This window comes from Quercus lobata, chromosome 11, assembly GCF_001633185.2.
Source record: "Quercus lobata isolate SW786 chromosome 11, ValleyOak3.0 Primary Assembly, whole genome shotgun sequence".
Lineage (NCBI taxonomy): Eukaryota > Viridiplantae > Streptophyta > Magnoliopsida > Fagales > Fagaceae > Quercus > Quercus lobata.
The window spans coordinates 7,104,583-7,120,382 of record NC_044914.1 but is presented as its reverse complement, the minus strand read 5'-3'; the positions used below and the strand labels follow the sequence as shown (position 1 = coordinate 7,120,382).

Genomic DNA, 15,800 nt, shown 5'->3' with positions numbered 1-15,800 from the left:
TCTGCGGTCAAAAATCGAGGGTGACCTTAATGAGCATCCTCAGCAGGTGAGGCAATCATTACTAGCGAAATGCAGAATCAGGGAGTATCTAATGATTTGGCTTACTCAGCGGTGAAAGTGCAAACCAAAACTACATTGTCAATCTCTAATATTATACATCGATCCAGCCAAACTTTGACAGGTCAGTTTTTGTTTTGTTTTCTACCATAAGTCGGGAACAATTTATTTGCTTGGAATTGAAATTTTTTTTTTTTTTCCAAAGTACTATAAGTAAAGTTAAAAAGCTCATGAATAATATCAAAAGCGTAATAGAACTTATGAATAATAGTAAAAATAATCTAAATAATAATAAATAGTTCTTTTTAAGCTAATATCAAACTCACACCATGTTTGATGTCCTCTATAAATTGTTATTTACCATTCCCCAAATAAAAGCAGAACAATGATGACTCACTAGAAACAAAATTTTGGCCTCGCTAGTTGCTGCAAAACTCTCATTTCATTTTCCACTGTATGTAAGAAATTGTTATAGATAAACTACACCAAAATTTTAATCCTTAGTTGCGCTATAACTTTTGACAAAATTCTGATATGATGCGGCATACTATAAGTAATAGAAAAAAAATAGTGTGACGGAGATTGGTAGGTTTATGTGAAAATGATAAATATCTGCTTATAGTCTAAATTTTGACGTAAAATTTGTGATTCTAATGGTGTGTTTGGATGATAGGATTTAGACGCATAAATTCGAATTTGGATAATTAAAATCTAATTACCTTATTTGGATTTTTTTACAAAGGATAAATGATCTAGATTTGATAAATCTACCAATGATGTTAAACCTTAAAATCCGTTTAAAATTATTGAATTCGAAATAACTTCTAAGCTTATGGAATTTTAAAAATCCATAAGACATACTTCAATACCTATAGATTTGTTGCTCAAAAAAAAAATACCTATAGATTTGGAATTAAAGTATTTCAAATTCATCACTTTAAAAATCATATTCAAATCCTAATCTAAATTCAAGTATTCAAACACAACCTAAAAAGAATTAGAAACTTGCGAGATCCTAGAAAAAAAAAAAAAAAAAAAAAAAAAAAAAAAAAAAAACAGTTTAATATAAAAGATACACCATCGATTCAAAGTACAACTATTTTAAATAGCTAATTTCCATAAATAAATAAATAATAATAATAATCCGCACAGAAGTCAACCATCGTCATAATTAATAATCATTCTCTTCAGCACATGATCCAAGCTCAGACGCTGGTATTCACTAACGGGTATTTAAGTTTTATAATTTTAGCTGAGAGTTTTGTCTGAAATTGTGTTGTTCTTATTGCAGCTTTTTACTTGGAGAGTGATCACTGATAGTAAGTAAAGAGTGAAGAGTGGAGAGTGTGACACATGGAGTGTGCAACTGTGTGCAAGTTTTGTTCTCCAATCTTGTTGAGTCCCAGGAGTGCAGTGGTAGGAAAGAGGAAGCAGCAATTGAGCAACCACACCAAGTTCAAGTTTTGCTATTCCAAATTTAAGATTCAAGCTATTCATTCTGCTCAGACCCATCTATCATCAGAGGTTTTCTCTATGCCTTAGTCACTTCCTTTATGTGAATTACGCAAAAACTAGTCTTGTCTCTTTTTTTTATGGAAGGAAAAAAATATCTTTTTTATTTAAATGTTAACTAGTGTTGGATTAGTGGGGTCAGAATGATTTGGATGCACCATCACTATGCAATGTTTTGAGGTTCAAATTTGGGTTGGTTGATAGAAATTTAGAAGAGAATATCATTAAATATGGTTTGGTTAGTTGATATAGACAGAAGAACATTACAGTCCTGGCTATGCAATAGAAACAAAACCCTGAAATTGCAAAGACTCAATTTAGAATTTTGTTGAAATTCCAAATTCATTGAAGATTTGGCAGTGGGTTAGTTGTAGGACTTTGCTGGATTCATTGGGAAATTTGAGTGCACTGATCGGTAAAGGTAGAGGAAAACCAAAAATAACATTAGTAAAATTAGTAAAAAAATGACTTACCAATTAAGAAAGTAATAGAGAGCATGATTTTGAATACATGTGGCTAACCCTAACCCTGACTAATTTATTGATGATCCATAGCCAACCCCAAGAAATTTGAGACTAAGCTTGGCTGTTGTTGTTAGTTGGGAAAGGTAGGCCAGAGTAAGCTTTAAAAGTGGTGCCTCTTTGTGTGGTATGAGGAGACTGAGTAGAACAATAGAGCATTTGTGGACATTAGAACTCTTTAACTTTCTGTTATGGAAGGTGATGCCCTTGGAGCATTACATTACGTACTCACATATTATTTCAACTTGAGACTTGTTTATTCTTTGTGGGGTTTGTTGATTCTCTTAGTCTTATGAAGTGAACAACTGTTGGTGGCTGGGGGCATCTTTATATACATACAACCTATATGTGCTTAAGCCTTTTACCTTAATCAAAATTTCATCTGTATTTTTTTGGGCTATGTTCATTAATTGAATTTAGTATATACAGATCATAGATAGTATTGACTAAAACTTTTCATGGTCTTTCAATTCTATTATTTCTCCTCCTAATTGCAGGTAGCTGCTGAAAAAAGCCAAAGTTCAACAGATTTTGCTATTGGAGAACTTGTTTGGCCTTCTCCTAGTGATGAAATCCCTTTTTGGAAAAAGAACTTCCCTTCTTGGGGCGTGAACCCAGAAGTTCCTGTTGACATAAAGAAGGATTCTGATCCCATGCACATAATTCATATTACAGCTGAAATGGCACCAATAGCCAAAGTTGGTGGTCTGGGTGATGTTGTAACTGGACTTGCTCGTGCATGTTTATCGCGTGGCCATACAGTGGACATAATGCTCCCTTTCTACGAATGTATTCAGAAGCAGCAGATCAAAGACTTGAAATTGGTCACTACATATAACTCTTATCATGATGGAAATTGGATCCAAACTAATGCATATCATGGGGTAGTTTCAGGCATCTCAGTAATATTCATTGAACCATCCAACCAGTTCTTCAAAGGGCAAAATGTATATGGGGGTTCATACAATGAGCTGGAGGCATATTTGTTCTTTAGTCGTGCTAGCCTTGAATGGATGCAGGTTTGTGCATGAGTACTTGGTGTATCTTCTAATTTGATTCTGCTTTTTAATTTAAAAGCTCAAGTTGGCCTGCTGATGTAGAAACAATAAAGGGATTAGTATCTTATATTTGAGTGTCTTTAGACATTGAAGAAAATGTGTTAAAGCTAAAAGCTGCGTAAACTGTCATAACTGTGAATGAAATGTAAATGGAATTTTTCTTCTCGATTCTATTTTCCTAACTGACTCTGTGCTAGAGATGATAATTACTTGTTTTACCCATCTAGTTTGAAAAATGTGCAATAGAGAATTTTGTTAAGTTGGTGACATCTCAAACCATGTTCTTCCAATTCTAACAAGATAATGCATCATAGCAGGTGACTGGAGCACAACCTGATATCATTCATGTCCATGAATGGCAGACTGGAGCTTTACCCCTGCTTTACTGGGATATGTACCATTCTCTTTCACTCAAGGTTTTTACTTCTGTTATTTCTACTATGTTGCATTTTCTATTTGAAGTTTGTGACAGATAACAATGTCGTTAAATAGTTTCTTTCTTTTTATCTTTTTCCCTACCTTTCTTTCATATATATATTTGATATTAATGTTAATATATTTACTTTATAGAAGCCAAGATTAGTGTTGACAATCCACAACATGGAGCATTATGGGGAGTGTACGTAAGTTTTTTGTTTTCTTGTTCTTGGAGTTATCAACTCTCTGCAAGTTCTGCCATCTCTTATTTTATGAACTTGCAATTGCTTGTTTAACCCCATTACACGATCATATGTCACTTATTGAAAGAGAGCAGTTGTACAAGAAATTTTTTGGTTGTTATACCCTTCTTCTTTAGAAAATCTATGCGCTACAAACAGGAATATGAGATGTCTGCTATTATATGGGACATAGCTTTTTCAGTCGTGAATGCATGGTTTTATATTTGTGAATGTATATGGAGAGCAGCATTTTGTGCGTCAGTACATGATAAATAAATCCTTCAAAGCCTACATGATACTTATGCAAGTCTAACTTGCATGTATCCATGCCAGAGCTGTCCTAGTGCAGTGGTGGAGTGTCAAGAAGGGTGAGATAAAGCTGTACTTATGTTATCTATTTTGACTGAAATGTAAAATATGTACTCCTGAGGACCAAATGATCATATGTTGTTAAGCTAAACACTTTTATCTGCACATCTTTTAATAGAGTGAAGGGAAATTGTCTGTAGATATCCAGTCATTTATAAGTTTTTTTTTTTTTTTTTTAAACATATTGTAGGGAAGATCTTTAAATTTCCTTACCTTTTATAAGGTTATGGATATGTTTAACTCAGATTCTTCTTTAATTTGAAATGCCATGAGGTTATATTAGAATTTAAAAGTGGACAAGCAAACATTTAAAGTCAATACTTCTCTCTACAAAACTTTTGATTAATGGGGCCAGGTTCTGGGTTATATTTTAGAACCTCAATTATTGTGTACAAATATGATTCTAATTCACAACTGCGTATCTTTACTCTCTAGTCATCAAACTTGAATATTTGATATCACTGCTAAAAAATTCTTATATAACAATAACACATGATTAGCTCCACATATTGACATCCATAATTTCATTTAAAAATAAATTAAAAAAATTTTGACCTTTGCAACTGTATATGCTTAAAAATGTTATGAGATTGATGCTAATTCCCCTAGCAAATTCAACATTATGAATTATAAATGAAACTAGTCTTGAAACAATCTTTTGAGTTCTTTTTAAGTCTGTCAAAACTTCTTATTGGCATGACTTTGTTTACCTTTGCAGCCAAGAGCAACTCAGCAAGAGTGGTCTGGATGGATTTATATATGCAACCATAGAAAAGGTGTCTTCATTATATCCTGGAACTTTCATGACTCATTCTTTTATATTTTCATGATATGTGTAATAGGTTTATGTGCTAGTTACATCTAGTATAACAGTATAACTTTTGTTAAAATAATGTTACTCAATGACTTTCATTTTGGATGAGTATTTTGACAAACCCATCATTGAATAACATTGTCCTTTCATACCCTTTATGCATGCAAAATATTAAGATAATCAGAGGCAAGAATTGTCTCATCCATAAAATGTTCAAATTTTAGTTTTCTTAGGTCTTAAAAATATATGTATGAAAAATGGGTGTATGGGTTGGATAGTATATGTTATCTCAAAAAGTGTGTTAAGGGTATTCAAAGTTAATTACCCTAACAAAACATAAATATTACTTATATATGGGGATGATTACAATGATATTACTATTTTTTCCCTAACTCAATACAAACTGATAATAGTATATGTTGACAAAAATATTGGCGTGCATGGCATGAAGAAAATGTGTAATCCAATAGTAGGATTATTGATATTTTAATCAAATTCAATTGAGTGGTGTAAAATTAAAAGGGTTGCAATAAGTGTAACTTGAATCTGACCCAAATATTATATTATATTATGTATTTATAAATGTAGTTGTATAGAGTAGTGAATGAAATCCTCCTAAAATATTTTGCTTGCTTGCCAAAAATAATAAGTGTTGGGATATTCATGTGTGTTGGTGTCCATAGGTTGAAGCATTTTGGTCAAAGTGGTGTCCCTATATATTATATTAATTCCTCAATTTGAGTGTCCCCAAGATATCATCTTCCTAACAATAAGTTATGCTATTTGATTTCATTGGACAATAAGTGTGTCAGGAAGTCTCATGAATTGATCTAGTTTTCAATGCGAATGAGTTTTCTTAACTGATAAGAGAGTTCTTTTAGTCATACACCTCCATTCCTGCTAGAAAAGTTGCTTTCATTGCTAAAACCTTTGTGAACTCAGATCAGTGGTCAGTACTACTCATTATTCTTTTGTTAAGTGTTGCCATATTTCCAAGTCAGTTCCTCTTTTGTGACTAAAACTTCTAGCTTTGCGTTCTCTCTTTACATGCAGGCAGTTGACGATCGAACTATTGGCCACAATCCAGAGAGATTAAGCTTATTGAAAGGTGGAATTGTGTACAGCAATGCAGTGGTGTAAGTAACCTTTATATATCTAGTGATTCTTCCTTTATATCTGGTGCTTTCTCTTTTACATATCCCAAGGGCTCACTGTGCTCTGGATGACTTGTGAGATTTTTTATGAGAAATTCTCACAAGTAGTTACATCCTTAATAAATTGACAAGTGGAAATACACGCAGATGCATGCATGATGAATATTCAGTAAACAATTAGTAAATTTTGTTGAGAGAACATGATGTGTGTGAGTAAATGTATATATTAAAGCTCATTCCAACATCCATATTATTGTCTATCAAGTGATTTTCCTTCATTTTTCAGCACAGTCTCTCCAACATATCTCAAGGAAACACTATGCACTGGATGGCTTGCTAGCACCTTAATAAGGAATCGGGATAAGTAAGTTCCACTCCGCATGTTTTAGTTATAATCAATACATGTTTCTTTGGGTTATGGGATTAAAATTTTATATATATCTCCTGTTAAGTATGGAATATCCTTAAATGGCCACCTTCAATGCTATCGAGAGTCGCATTATAGGTAATCACTTGATGATTTTACATATAATTTTTCACATTAATAATTCTGATATCTTCAAGTAGACAGTTTCCATTTCAGGAACTTACTCATTTGCCAGAAAATTGTTTCAAATGACTACAAATCTTTGTATGTGTTAAAGAAGTAATCTTTGAAGTTTCATGAAGCAAAAGATATCACAAATGCCCTTGAAATTGAAGGACCAAAAAAAATTACAGAAAACAGGCAATTTCTAGAAGAGGTCTGTCAGATTTTATTTTATTCCTTTCCATTCCCCTCAACCCAGCTGATGACTTTGTTTTATTCATTGATGCCAAATTCAGGTTTATTGTTAAGGGAGAAATATGGAGAAATACTGGAACATAGAAATCTTACTTAAGTACAATATATTTTCTGTAAACTTTGGGAGTTGATGAGATGAAATATTGAAGATTAAATGGCTCTTGGAGATACACTCTTTTTCATTTCTTTGCCAATGTATAACCCTCACCCCAGAAACGCTGCACTAATTAGGGGTAGAATCCTAGGGCTTCACTTTTGGACGGAGGAGAGGGAACATTAAGCATTGAGGTAAAAATCACCAGAAGGAGAAATGCAAAGGAGTTCATGTGGCGATGAGGTTCTGGTGAACTGAGTAGGGTGCTTGTACACGGCCCCATTTCCATTAACAGGCCGTTAATAATGTATTAAAATATTCTTTTGTTATATTTTTCCTCTTTTAGTAGTAACATTGAGTACTATCAAGATTTGAATGATTACCTAAAAATAAATAATGATCAATTTAAGCGTAGAGCTTGTGTAAAAGTAATGGTAAATCTGTAGATCAATTGCTTCCATTGCTCTAGCATAAGAGAGTTATCATCCTTTGATTATTGAAAAAGTGGGAGAGAAAAGATGCTAAGCTTGAGCACTCTATAATGATTTTTATGCTATGATACGTATGACATATTGTCTAACTACTGAGGTTATCTATAGGAATATGCTCACATGTCTCAACACCAGGTTGTAGGCACAAAACATAAGGCTTCTCCTGCCCCCCTCCTCTCTTTGGGCTTATGAAGGCTGAGAAAATGTGTATTTTGTGCAATTTAGTTGTATACCTAATTTAAGGTAGATCTGGCACCTCCTTCCTTTGTAAGTAGAGCGTGGAGGATTAGGCTATAGGTTCAAGACCTATAAGGTGCTCTTGTGACTTAGCAATTAAAAGAAAAGGAGAGAGTTGGAAATATTTAACCAGTATATGGTCCCTTTTCAGGTGTATTAACTTAATTTTCAGTTGGTTTCTCAACTACAAATAGGTCGTGCTTGAAATAGGCACTTATACTTACTATCTTGTTAGGGCATGTCTGCATGAAGTATATTTTACAATTTAGATCAAGGTATTCTTGAATAAACTGACGATGCAATATTACTGATATCTTGTAGTTATTTGAAATACAACTTGGAACATTTTTCTGGTTGTACGATGGGACCACTCATTGGGCTTTTCAAGGCTTGCATAGAAGATTCCACACATCTCTACACAAGCATTGTTTTATATATGATATTTTTAGTTGGATTTATAAACTATATAAAAACACTACCCTGTGAACCCCCTTTCCCATGTCAAGATGTATCTAAATAGAAAAATATCCCAATTTATATGGAAATTGGCATACCGTGTCAAACACCAAAATAGTATTTGACATGAATTTTTTAAAGCTGGAGCTGTTAGCTTCTTATTTACCACGTGCATATTCAGTTGCCTTGTAGCAGTCTTGCTTGCTTCAAATTTCTCCCTGATTGTTCTTTGTTTAGTCTGAGTCTTTGGGTTACCAATATGCTTGTGAATCTTGTAGGGAATATTTTAATGGGGACTTATTCTTTATGAATAGCAATGATGTGTTTAACTGCTTCTTCCTTAGTTTGTACATGACTTTTCAATTTAACAGAAATTATTACTGTTCTTACGTACCAAAAAATAGAAAAAAGTACATACTTTTCTTTCCATTGTAACAATCTTGCATTCTGTAATTATGTAGATACTTTGGTATTGTGAATGGGATAGACGCTGCAATGTGGAACCCTGCTACTGACATCTTCTTGCCTGCTAAGTTCAATGGTAACTTTTAATTTCTATGTGAATTGAATAAATTTTTTTTTTTTTTTTAAATTTTTGTTTGATTTCACATTAGCAAGAAGAGAATAATGTCTAAGATGGGAAAAACTCCCCCCCTCATTTTGTCATATAGTTGCATACTTGTGAGATTGCAACTGATTCGACAAAGTGCAGTGCAGAGAATTGTTGGCTCCCTGCTACTATTATCATAACATGCTGGTCGACAATAATTAAAGACAGGAAAAAATTTGTACACTCAACTGTCTGCCAATCTCAGGGTGGAAAGTGTTTAGTTGCAACTATGATTTCATCAAAGTACCAGTTCTTGTTTTTCCTGATGTGTGAACAGTTTTTCTTTCATTATCTGTATTTAACAATGAATTCCCAAGGTGCTGTAGGTTTCCTTTAAATTCTCTCTATTTTACTTTTGACAGCTCAAAACCCTGAGGGCAAGAAGTTATGCAAATACTATGTTCAAAGGGGGCTTGGTTTGGCTTCAGATGGCATTCTAGATGGTAACCATGTACCGGATATGACACACAAGGTGCCTTTAGTTGTCTGTATTACTCGACTAGTCCCACAAAAGGGTCTTCATTTGATTTCTCATGCAATCAAGCGTGTTGAAGAACTTGTAAGTGTCTCATGTTCCATGTCTCATGTTGTACTTTCTGAATGTGACTGCCTGACCATATCATTTAAACCAAGTTCACAATTTGATTTCAACTGGTTTCCTTCTTTTTCAATGGATTTTATTTTAGGGTGCTCAAATGGTCATACTTGGGAAAACATCAGATGGTCGGGTTGAAAGAGAATTTGAAGGGCTTGCAAAATTGGTATTGGATTTGAGATTTTTGTCTTACATATTGTGCTAGAATTCATAATTTGTATAGACATGACACGTCATACCAAGAAACATGATATATGTGTGTGTGTGTGTATGGTTACACTTGGTGTGTCATTCTTTTTTATGCTACACCATTTGATAGCTTTGTATTGAGAGTGAGGTTTTTTGATAGATTCGTTATTGGATTACATTGCCTCCTTACCCTTTGTGCTTGCAAAATATCAAGATGATCCGAGATGAATAACTGTCATCTACAAAATGCTTAAATTTCAAGGTTGTTTTTGGGTATTTTAAAATTTCGTGTAGAATATGATTGACATTCATATTAAATTGGGTTCATTTTTTTTATTTTTTTAATAAATTATTATTATTATTATTAATTTTCTGAAATTTCTAGAACATGGTTGTATTTCCTTGTTTTAGTGATTTTTTAAAGAATATTTTAGTCAAAATTGAGTCCTTAGGATATTAATTAATATATTTGCTTGGAAAATAAGTTTTATGAAGCCTTTAAATTGACCTCCAAATTGTAAAACAAAATCAGAAGTCTATTATCAATAAAATTTTAGTCAACTTATTTTCTTTTGTCTATTGGATTTCAAATTTCTTCCTTATAGATTCAAGGATTCCCTTATGTTTTAAGGGTTTGTATCTAGCTAAAATGATATCTATTCTATTACATTTTCCGTTCTGCATCACCTATTTGTAGAGTTGTAGGCCTCAACTGAGGCTCGAGCTCTTTGTGTCCCATTCTCTGCCTCACCATCTGTGCCTGTTCATTATTTATGATTCTGTAGTCAATTACTCACTTCAGTACATAGTAAAATGAAATTATAATATTCAGTAAATGAGTATCCATAAAAATCATGTCTATCAGGTTGGAAGGAGAGGCTGATAGTTTCCAACTTAGTTGATGAAGATATCCTCTTAGCTTGAGTCTAAATCCAAGAAATTCTCCAATGCATGTGGAAACCTTTCCCCAAACAACCAGCACTGTCTAGTTCTCATTCTTTTTTAGTAGTTTTCATTATTTACCTTCTTTTTTATTAGCCAATTTTTTCTGCATTTAACTTGTTCCAATTCATCATATTTTTGGTATATATATTCATGGTGTTCTTTTTTTCTCATTAAGTCTTTTTATCTAAAATTAGTGTTGCAATTATTTGTTAATTTTTCTAGTCATCCTGAAGGTATTTTTTATACGAACCTACTGCTCAAGAAACTATGCCTTAAGATGTCAATAAATTATTAATTACTTTATCTTTTATTAATAAATGTATAATTTTTAATAATCCTAGTGGAATTGCGTATTGGAATTTGTTTGTGTTGTCAACTTTAGATACTTAAGAGTTTTGAGTTAGGAGTTTCTCTGAAATTTTTGTAAATTGAACCATTGAAGTCACAAATATATCATATAGCTAATTTTGCAATTAATTGAGGCAAGTTTATGTGACACTTACAGGTTCAATATTTAAAAAAAAAATGTTGAGCTTGTGGGATTTTTTTTTTCTCAATCTTTTTGTTCCTCTTTTCCTTTTTGATTACAAATAAACAGATGAGTTGACGGACATTCATTTATTGTACTCTCTTTTTTGTAGCATAATCAAGGTCCTAGCATCCGGATCCTATTGATGTTTAGGTAAATCTTCTTTGAATATACAATACAATAGTTACTCAAATCCTGGACTTTCTTTGATTGTATCTCTAGAGCTGTCTGAACTCTGTTATTGTTCTTGTATCATGTGAACGTTACTTATTTGTAGGTTGAATAGAAATTTGTTCTTTAGTTATCACTGAAGTCCCTTCACTAGCAATATAATTTATATAAACCACTGTTTCTTTACTGAAATAGCATGTACACGACTGTTGCTAATTACTCTCCGAACTTACGTTTCTTTTGTGATACTTTCTATGCAGTGAAGAACTGTCCCACATGCTATATGCTGCAGCAGACATAGTGTTAGTTCCTTCCATGTTTGAGCCTTGTGGACTTGCCCAAATGATTGGAATGCGTTATGGAGCAGTATGTACCATAAAATGATTACATCCTGCTATCGAATTTCTTGTGATCATTCAAAGTAACAATATATAAAGTTCAATCTTAAATACTCTTTTGGTGCTCATATGTAACTGGCAAACTTTGGAGAAACAATCTGAACTTAAGACGGTGATGATTCAATGATTAGTTGAACTTCAAAAAAAAAAGTTTACATCTCCAGTTAAACACAATAATGCTATTATTTTGCTTACTTGTTTGCTACAATAAATTTTGTGGTTATTTGCATAGATTCTGTGTTTTTTTTTTTTTTTGGAGATAATATTCCTGTGTTCTATGTATGCATAACATAGGTTCTCAAGAAAGACTGACATAAGGTGAAGATCTCATTTGGATTAAATGATTATTGCAGGTTCCAGTAGTAAGAAAGACTGGTGGTCTTGCAGATACAGTTTTTGACATGGATGATCAATCAAACCATGAAATGGCTAATGGGTATTCTATTTTTATATGTTCATTTATTAATTATTTTATTTATTGATAAGTTAATATATGGGATAGAACTCATGACCTAGCTCTCCACTTGTCTTATGGAATTAGGAGATGCTATTTGGGCCAAAGACCATTGGCGTATTTTACTTTTGTTCTTTAGATTTAAAGAAACTTAGTTAAAAAATTTTGTTTCCATGTAATCTTGCCCACCGTTTTGTGATCTATTAAGGCAACATTAGTTTGTAAGCCATGATTTCAGTTGCATTCACTTGCTGCATTGAACCTTCCTTGTTTTCACTTTATCAATGTCCTCTATTCTGTGATGCATGATCTAGTAAGTTGTTATTAGTTATTACCCATTGTTGTTCTTATTTAAGTGGGATCCTAGGAGTGGTGGCTTGGATATGCATTTTTGCATCAGGTAGCTACTCTGAAGACTTTACGAATGTAACAAAAATTTGGCACCCTAGCTAGATTGGATTTTCCGTGTAACAAGCTGAGATTATAAAATATATATGCCCTAGCTTGAGGGTGTGTTGTGATGTGAGTTGTTACATGTTAGGGGTAAATTTGTAATAATGTACTGAAGTTATTAGAATAAATATTAATAATTTGCGTTAGGGTAAAATATCCTAAGTTAATAAAAATATCATAGGCAAGTTTTTTTTTTTTTTTCTATATCGTTCAATGTGGACTATAAGCAATTTTACTGTCATTTTAAGTGTCCTTTAGAGGGGTTGTGATCTTTTCTAGCAAAAGATTTAACTTCTTCAGATTTTATGCTCTTACAATTTGGGAACAAATGGCTAGAAAGGATTACTCTTGATCTTGAATAATTGGGATGAATTAGTTGAATTGAATTATTTGTCTCTTTTTTTTAACTGTGTAAATGAATCAACAATTATGTGTCCAATTACTAGTTTATGTCAAGAGAATGAAAACAATTAGCCTTATATGCTTGGTTATACATGTCCCAAATTCTGCTGGTGCAAGTGCTTTACTGATTTTGTATTTATTTACTCGCACATTTATTTATTCAAATTTCAGGTTTGTTTTTGAAGGAATTGATGAAGGATCCTTGGACTCAGCTCTAGACCGTGCAGTGGCTCACTACAGACAGAGTATGTTCAATCTAAGTTAGGCTGTATATCATCTCGTGGCTAATGATTTTCTTACAACTGACTAATTCTTAGGCTGAAGAGCTGCATAGGCTACTTCAGTCTCCTATAATAAGGATCAATGCTAAGACTGCCAGGTTTTGAGGGCCAGTAGTGTGATCAATTGGCCATGGCCAGACTAATTAATATTAGTCTTTTAAATCTTCAAGGGTGTTTTCTTTTGAATGCTTGTGATATGACTCTAATTTGGCACAAGGGTATTACCAAAAATATGAATTTGTCACCAACCTCCCTGGAGTTCTTCAATTTAGTATCAATTACATTCCTTCACAAAATTCAACCACCGCTGATAGTTGGAAAATATTTGTTAATATGTATAAAAATATTTTTGGTGTGAAATCAGGGGTGAAATAGTTTTCAGAACTATTCAAAATGAAGAAAAAAGTTAACTGAAGGGTGGGAAATGGCTCGTGCAAAACCTTGGTGTTGAAATTATTTTATTTGAGATTGTTAAATTATCATTTATCCCAAAAACTTAAACTATAAGGAAAAATTTCTAATAATTTAACCATTATTTTAACTCTCCCTCATGTGTGGCCCAAACTTCCCCTTAATAAGTGTTGCCCAACATGTGAGACTTTTAACCTTTGAAATGGGAGGTATGATGCTAGACAAAAAATAGAAAATATCAAATAAGAAAAAAGAAAATGAAAAATCTGAGGCTTTACCACCTAGAATATATCTGCCTGAACTTTTAGACTTCAAAGATAACTTATCTTTTTTCTTCTCAAATTTTTTGTTTACGTTGATGAATGCAGAACCAGATGAATGGAATGGCAATGTACAGAAGGTTATGGAGTTAGACAATAGTTGGAACAACACGGCTGGGAAATACATTGAGGTATACAACTCAGTAAGAGTGAGATTGTGATGGTACTCAACAAAAGGAATGCCACATCAAAGATAAAGAAATCAACTTTCCTCCTGTTTGCGTTTATTGCCAGAGGTTCCGCATGGAGCAATGCTCTTGTTATGGAATGAAGCACAAGACAGAAAAGACGGAAGAGAGACTAGGAAGCACACAATAAAACAATTACATTGACTTGTAATGGACACCCCAGTGTCAACTACTCGCATCATTCCACGTGGTGGTGTATGTAAATATGCATACTCATGAATGATTTTTGAAATCGACTCTGGTACATTGATGTTTCCATTTTTTCCCTACAATAAGGTGCAAATATTTCCACAACTACCGTAGCATGGAGCCACTTTTAGCTGGATAGGATCCTCCAATTTTTATTTAGATGTAAGACGTGGCATTTAATAATAATAATAATAATATAAATGTCACATGTCACACATCTGGCTAAAAATAGGAGGAAATTGGAGGGAATCCAGGAACTTTGGTGGCACTAGATAAAATTTTTTGTTTCCATATAAATCATGCCTGCCGTGTTATTATCTATCAAGTCAATTAAACATTGATTTGGGTCAATTCAACATTAGGTGATATAGTAAGCCAAGATGTCAGTTTCATCCACTTGCTGCATTAAATCTTTCTTATTTTTACTCTATAAAAAGTAATGCTACATATACAAACTATTTTATAACATTTTTACAAACTGTTGATGTGGCTTTAGTATTTTCCAAATAGTTATTGTAAGTAAAAATATGATGTTAATGATAGGCCTATATTCGAACTAGTAAGAGTTTGTCATATTAGCAGTTTGTAAAAATACTGTAAAATAGTTTATGTCTGTAACATTATTCCTCTATAAAAAGTCTTCTTTAAAGTCATCTGTATTGAACCTTCCTTATTTTTACTCTATAAATGTCTTCTTTAATGTGATATGCATGATAGTCTTTTGTTACTACCCATTGTTATCATTTAGGTGGGGTGCCTGGGAAGGGTGGCTTGGATATGATTTCTATTCTGCATTTTACCATGAACTGCTCTCGAGACATGAGCCGCTGCAGCCTGCAGTTGCTCATTCTCATTTTAGTCTTGGGACTTTTACAATTGTAACAAAAGATTGAACCTTATGATTAGCAATGTTGTAAAATGAGATTTCCCATAAGTTGACACCATCAGTAATGATATTACGAGTTAAATATATGAAAGCTGGGTGCTAAACAAGGGTCCTACCCTTAAGGATTTCTATCAGGGTCTTGTTGTCTTTCTTGTGAACTGAGGGTTTGAAATTTTAAGAAGTTTACTAAAATTTTGCTCTCTTGTCAAGAATTAGTAGACTTCTAATATGTAGAAAATTTTAAACCTGTATAGACTTATACAGTAGGGAATCACAAGTCACAACAGTAAGTTATTGAGCTCTAATAACTAAAATGACATTTCCTTTTTCTAAAACAATGAGTGGAGGTTGAGTTGTGAATTCAAATCTTATTAGTGTGTGTAATTTACCAATCAATAGAGATCATAACAAAACATCTTATAAAAAAATCCAAATCATGTAACTTCTTGTTGCAACTGGCATCATCTTCACATAGACAGTTCACACTTTCATTCCATAATTGACACTTGCAACCATACTAATTGGCATTGATCTCATTGAGCCAAACTGACCAGCAATAATGGTTTCCATTAC

General features: G+C 33.0%; 1 protein-coding gene across 2 annotated transcripts; it reads left to right on the top strand.

Annotated features, from left to right (window-relative positions):
• Positions 1–1,186: 1,186 nt before the first annotated feature.
• LOC115968486 (glycogen synthase-like) lies at positions 1,187–14,477 on the top strand. 2 transcript variants are annotated; one of them, XM_031087897.1, is made up of 16 exons: positions 1,187–1,272; positions 1,349–1,581; positions 2,588–3,109; positions 3,466–3,564; positions 3,719–3,771; positions 4,895–4,952; positions 6,044–6,126; positions 6,431–6,508; positions 8,668–8,747; positions 9,179–9,375; positions 9,503–9,577; positions 11,187–11,227; positions 11,506–11,611; positions 11,997–12,079; positions 13,124–13,197; positions 14,013–14,477. In XM_031087897.1, exons 2-16 carry the CDS (start codon positions 1,411–1,413, stop codon positions 14,123–14,125), a joined length of 1,833 nt encoding a protein of 610 aa, XP_030943757.1. In that variant the 5' UTR covers positions 1,187–1,272; positions 1,349–1,410; the 3' UTR covers positions 14,126–14,477. The 2 variants fall into 2 exon arrangements, with proteins under 2 accessions (XP_030943757.1, XP_030943756.1); XM_031087896.1 differs by having other exon boundaries at positions 1,239–1,581.
• The last annotated feature ends 1,323 nt before the right edge of the window (positions 14,478–15,800 follow it).